General features: G+C 50.1%; 1 protein-coding gene across 1 annotated transcript; it reads left to right on the top strand.

Annotated features, from left to right (window-relative positions):
• Positions 1 to 227: 227 nt before the first annotated feature.
• On the top strand, positions 228 to 1,212 carry LOC128724039 (serine/threonine-protein phosphatase 1 regulatory subunit 10-like). Its single transcript, XM_053817804.1, has 3 exons — positions 228 to 361; positions 422 to 574; positions 660 to 1,212. Exons 1-3 carry the CDS (start codon positions 228 to 230, stop codon positions 1,210 to 1,212), a joined length of 840 nt encoding a protein of 279 aa, XP_053673779.1.
• Positions 1,213 to 4,761: the final 3,549 nt, after the last annotated feature.

A 4,761-nucleotide genomic window follows, 5' to 3' on the forward strand; every position in this document is an offset into this window, starting at 1 on the left:
ATTAGACCGCTAATTGAATTCCTCGACCGGGTCCTGTTTTCCCGTGCAGTTCCGCTGCTGGACGGTGGGGCACGCGAATGTGCTCTCGGTGGGGTTCAGTGCGGTGTGTTTCGACGGTGTGAAAACGAATGTAAAATAGGTAACAAACGAGCCGTTGCTTGCAAGCGCGTCCGGAAATCGTCCGCCGTAAAGTAAACGTTGTTCCGGTTTGTGATTCTTTTCCGCAGATGGAGCTGCAAAATCAAATCTACCTGCTGGTGGCCGTGTTCGGGGGCATCAGTGCGCTGTTGCTGGTGCTGACGGTTATGCTGGCGGTGTATGTGAAGAAAATGCGCACCCTCCTGGAGGACTTCCGGTTGGGGTAAAATGGGAGAAAAAACCGCCATCCCGCGTGTCAATGTGTAATGTACTTCCGGTTTAGCCATCCCACAGATGACGATCCGTACCAGCGTGAGGGCAGCGGTGATGGACCGAGACGTGACCGGAAACGTCCCAACCACGCTGGCTATCCGATGGAGGTGTTCCCAACCCCCGGTGGGATGAGTGGACCACCTAAGAGCGATCTCACGAAAACGTAATGTTGCCAAATCTTACACTCCGAGTCCTCCAAGTCACTCCGTTTTCTAACGATGGGTTTTTCTTGCCGTTTTCTTTTTCAGCCGGAACGATTACATGCACAACGTGCGCAATAACATCCACGGTGGTCGATCCGGTGGCCCTTACCGGCATGATGCAGATGGCGGTGGGATGGGGTATGGGGGTGGGGGTGGTAAGCGGGTCCCCGAAAAGCCCATGAAACCCGGCCAGGGTCCTGCGGGTCCACGCAGTCAAGGAAGTGCGCCCGATTCCGCGCTCGAACTCGAGGTGGCCAACATCTTCGACATGGACGAGCTGGATGAGGAGGACCTGTCGGATTGTGGGAGTGGTCCAAGCACGGGTCACATGGTGGATCGGGTGGAGGATGCGGGGGTGGTAGGACACGGCCGGGGGAAACCACGGCCAGTCAATGGGGCACAGTACGAGCGTGAGCAGCCGGGACGTGGCAATCGGTTCCAGAATCCGCACGCCATGAAGTCGAAGAATGGTCCCGGGGATGGTAGGGGTTTCGCGGGGGACGAGATGAAGAGGGGCGGTGGGCATGGGGGGAACGTGTACGGTAACGGGGGTAAGTCGAATCAGGGTTTCTTCGATGATCGGAACCGCATGTACTGATAAGGGCTGTTAGTCGACCTTGCACGGTGGCGTTGTTTGCGAGGATTGGAGTGTTTGACTTCCTTTTTTCCGGCCACCCCTTTTTTTCAGTGAAAAGGAAACCGGAAAAGCTCAACCCGCATGAAGCGAACACATAACCTTACTTCTGGGCTGGCAACACTTCCTGGCTGTCATACTGGGCATTATTATGACAGGCGTCGTCAGGAGTGTGACAGCTTCGTAGTATCGTAGTAGCCTTTGCTAGAACATGCTATTATGCTGCTGTAAATACCAAACAACATCTGTCCAGGCCTCTTTCTGGAGGCTTCACGATTGTCCATGATATGTAATATACTATAAGTGTGAATAAAAACCATCAAAGTACAACTGACAAGCGAACGACAGTATAAACTCAAGTAAGTTCATTGTCGCAAGCATGAAATATGCGAAATTAAATTGGTCCGAAAGTGTATTAAATAATAATAAATGGTGATTCAATTGCAGCCCAGAGCAATCAGACCAATCCGCGCGAGTAATGGCGCCGACGTCATTGTCGAGTCCACGGCTCGGAAGCGCAGGGATTGCGTTACCACCGTAAAGGGGGCCAAATTACCCTGGCCTCGTTCCTCTTACCCTACGGCTCAGAAAACATCGACCATCCGTCCGATTACGCCAGCAGGGCGACGGGGGTGAGGGGACGAGAGCGAAACCAGAGACGAATTGAATAAATTGTGTCGCGGCCAGCCCACAAGAGACCGATGACCGACGGCAGGGCCGCAACAGACGGTGACCCAATTTCGCGATCGCTCCCGGTGCCCTTTGTGCGGCAGTGGGGAAGGAAAAACAACCCTGTTAAGGGGAGGGCGTGTGTGGGTGGAGGGTTACACCAAGTGCACTCTTCCACCACCAAGTGCGGGAGAACGCAACGATCCAAATTGCGATCCCGAATCTATCGTCGAGCCGGTCTGGGACGATTTCCGGTACAAAACTGTCGAAACGGCGCACAGGGGCTTGTTTGCGCTCGCCTTACAAGCCACAGTGTTGGTCGTGCCTTTTGCAACTGGGGGAAATAACGTGGGATAACGGATGACAAACCGTTTCGTATGACGAATCATCAATATGTGCAAGGTTTCAATTTTTACCAAATTAGTCACTATCGGTACGGAAAGGGGCATATATACATGCGTGTATGTTTTTCACCGTGTGCAAATATGGCGTTTACAAATCCCGTTTGTGCACAACTCCACACTTCGATTACCGCGCGTGTACTCACATCATTGCCCGTTTTTCTCCATCCCCTCGCAGTCGACCTAATTTTCTCGGATCGCCTACTGCGTTGTGTCTGGCGTTTGTTGGAGCAAAATGGACGAAATGTAAATAAAACAAAAATAAAATGGCTGTGCATTTTTCCCGACGGAAATGGCATTATTGAAACATCGTGTAGCATGCGTGACATGATAATTGTGCCGAGTTTCAGGCGTAGATTATATGGTCACCCTGGTGTTGATTTACGTTTTGTTTAAATGAGTTTTGTGCCAATAGTTACGTCTGGTTAATCTATATTTAACTATACCTCTTCAGCTTTAAACTCTTTTTCTTTCTAGTTCATTAGCTATCTTTCAGGTGTTGATGGCTATTGGGTTTTGAAGAGAAAGATCAAAACCTTATAGCGGGTAAAATCTCTTAACAGAATAATAGAATTGTTATGCTTTCCGAGAGCGTCAAACCCTTACACAAACGACAACACAAAGCCGCCCAATTTGCGCCGATGTTCGTCAGCATTTTGTAATTTTGGGACCATTTTTTTGTCGGTCAATCTCACCTGCTTTATCGCCTCGGGTGGGGTTTCCTTTATCGGTCATTGCTACTGGCCTATCTGCCCCCCAAATGTGCATCAAGCCAAAGTGCAACACATCCCCTTTGTTCCCCTTTTTGTGCAACGCTCGCGAGATCTCCGGTGGTTGTTTTACGTCTGCACCGTCCATATCGTTGATACCTTAAATTCTGGAATTTCCGTGGGTGTACCGGTGGGTGGTGGGCACGCTGGCCTTGCGTGCATCGGCCTCCCCATTTATTTCCGTCGCTCTCAACACCGGGAGGTCATTGAACCTGTCGAATCTGTCGAGCTCGATCATCGCAGTGGGGTGGCCAAAATCGGGGGCCAAAATTTCAACCCCCTTCGAAAGGGGGTGAGTTCAGGTGCAGCTTGCGCTTACGCGTTTGGTGTGGCCTTACGCGAGTTGTTCTTTTTGGACCATTATTGGCACTTTTTTCGTGGCAGGCAAAAAAAAGGCCTGCAAAACACGGGTTGGCCTCAGTCGCAACAAAAAAAGGAGGTCTGTATCTAATGAAAAAGAGCACCACGATCGGGTCTTTGCTATCTCCCTCGGTTTGGGGTGAGAATTAAAAAAAAATACAGCAAATGCAGTCTACTTAAACGCCCTCTCCTTTTCGCCTGGGCCATTTTCCGATCACTTTGTTCGGTGCTATTTGCTTGGAGCATTTTCGCCTGTTCTTTTCCATTTGCACCCCCTTTAGCAGACCGGCTGCACAAAATTGCATTGAAAAAAAAAAAACACACCAAAGTAGGGTGAAAATAAAACTCACACTGGCCGTCCAGAAAATCGGCCCATCTTTCACACCACCATCATGGTGGCGGTTTTTGGGAGGAGTTGTAATTCTGCCCCCCCCCTAGAATACCCTCCACCCTCTACTTCTCCCACACGTGCCTCCATCGCAGGCGGTGTTTGTTCGATGCTTATCTCATCGCGCCAGTTGCCAGGCGAATGCACCTCCGAATGCACTTGCGCCCACCTCCAAATGACGCTTTTGGGTTCGAACTTTTGCACGTTTCTTTTTTTCAATTCTCTCCCTTTCACCCCCTTCCACCCGCCGGATTCCAACCGCGGAAATGAGGTCACTCCATCCTTACGAGTGTCTGGCCCGTTCGAGGGTTTTGAGGTTTTTCGGTGTACCATTGTTATCAACAACGGGCTGGGAGGACAACACATATTTACATCACCACAACACCACCGCGTACGTGTGTTTGTATTGCGTGTCTCGGTTTTGGACGGAATCGATTTGTTGGCCGGATCTGAAACCACCCCCCAGAGGCAGAGGGGTGAGATGTTTGGTTTTTCGTCTTATGTCAGCCGTCTTTGTCATGGGACACGTAATGAAGCATTTTATGGTGGCATTATTGTGTCCGTTATTTCGTTTCGTTCGTGCGCAGCTCCGAGTGCATTTGAGACGCACTTGTGTTTGAGCATTTTTTTTAAATTTTTTGCAAGCACACAAGTGTGGGTCTAGGGTGGGTTTTAATTCCGAAGATTATCGTAACGCGAACTTCCACCCCAATGCTGATGCAATTGCGCTGTTGCCGCGAAACCAGGCCAGTTTGGTGCATTGTCTTTATTTGCTTCATTTGGTTGATTGCGAGGAATGCGATCCCGATGCAGTTGCCACTGGGGTGTCTATAAGGGGGTTGTCTTTTTTTTTGTTTGCCAAGGCTTCGTTATCACTTGTGCGGTGACGAACGGGAGGTATTATGGTAAAAAACTGCATCTGACA

Source organism: Anopheles nili, chromosome 3 (assembly GCF_943737925.1).
Source record: "Anopheles nili chromosome 3, idAnoNiliSN_F5_01, whole genome shotgun sequence".
Taxonomy (NCBI): domain Eukaryota; kingdom Metazoa; phylum Arthropoda; class Insecta; order Diptera; family Culicidae; genus Anopheles; species Anopheles nili.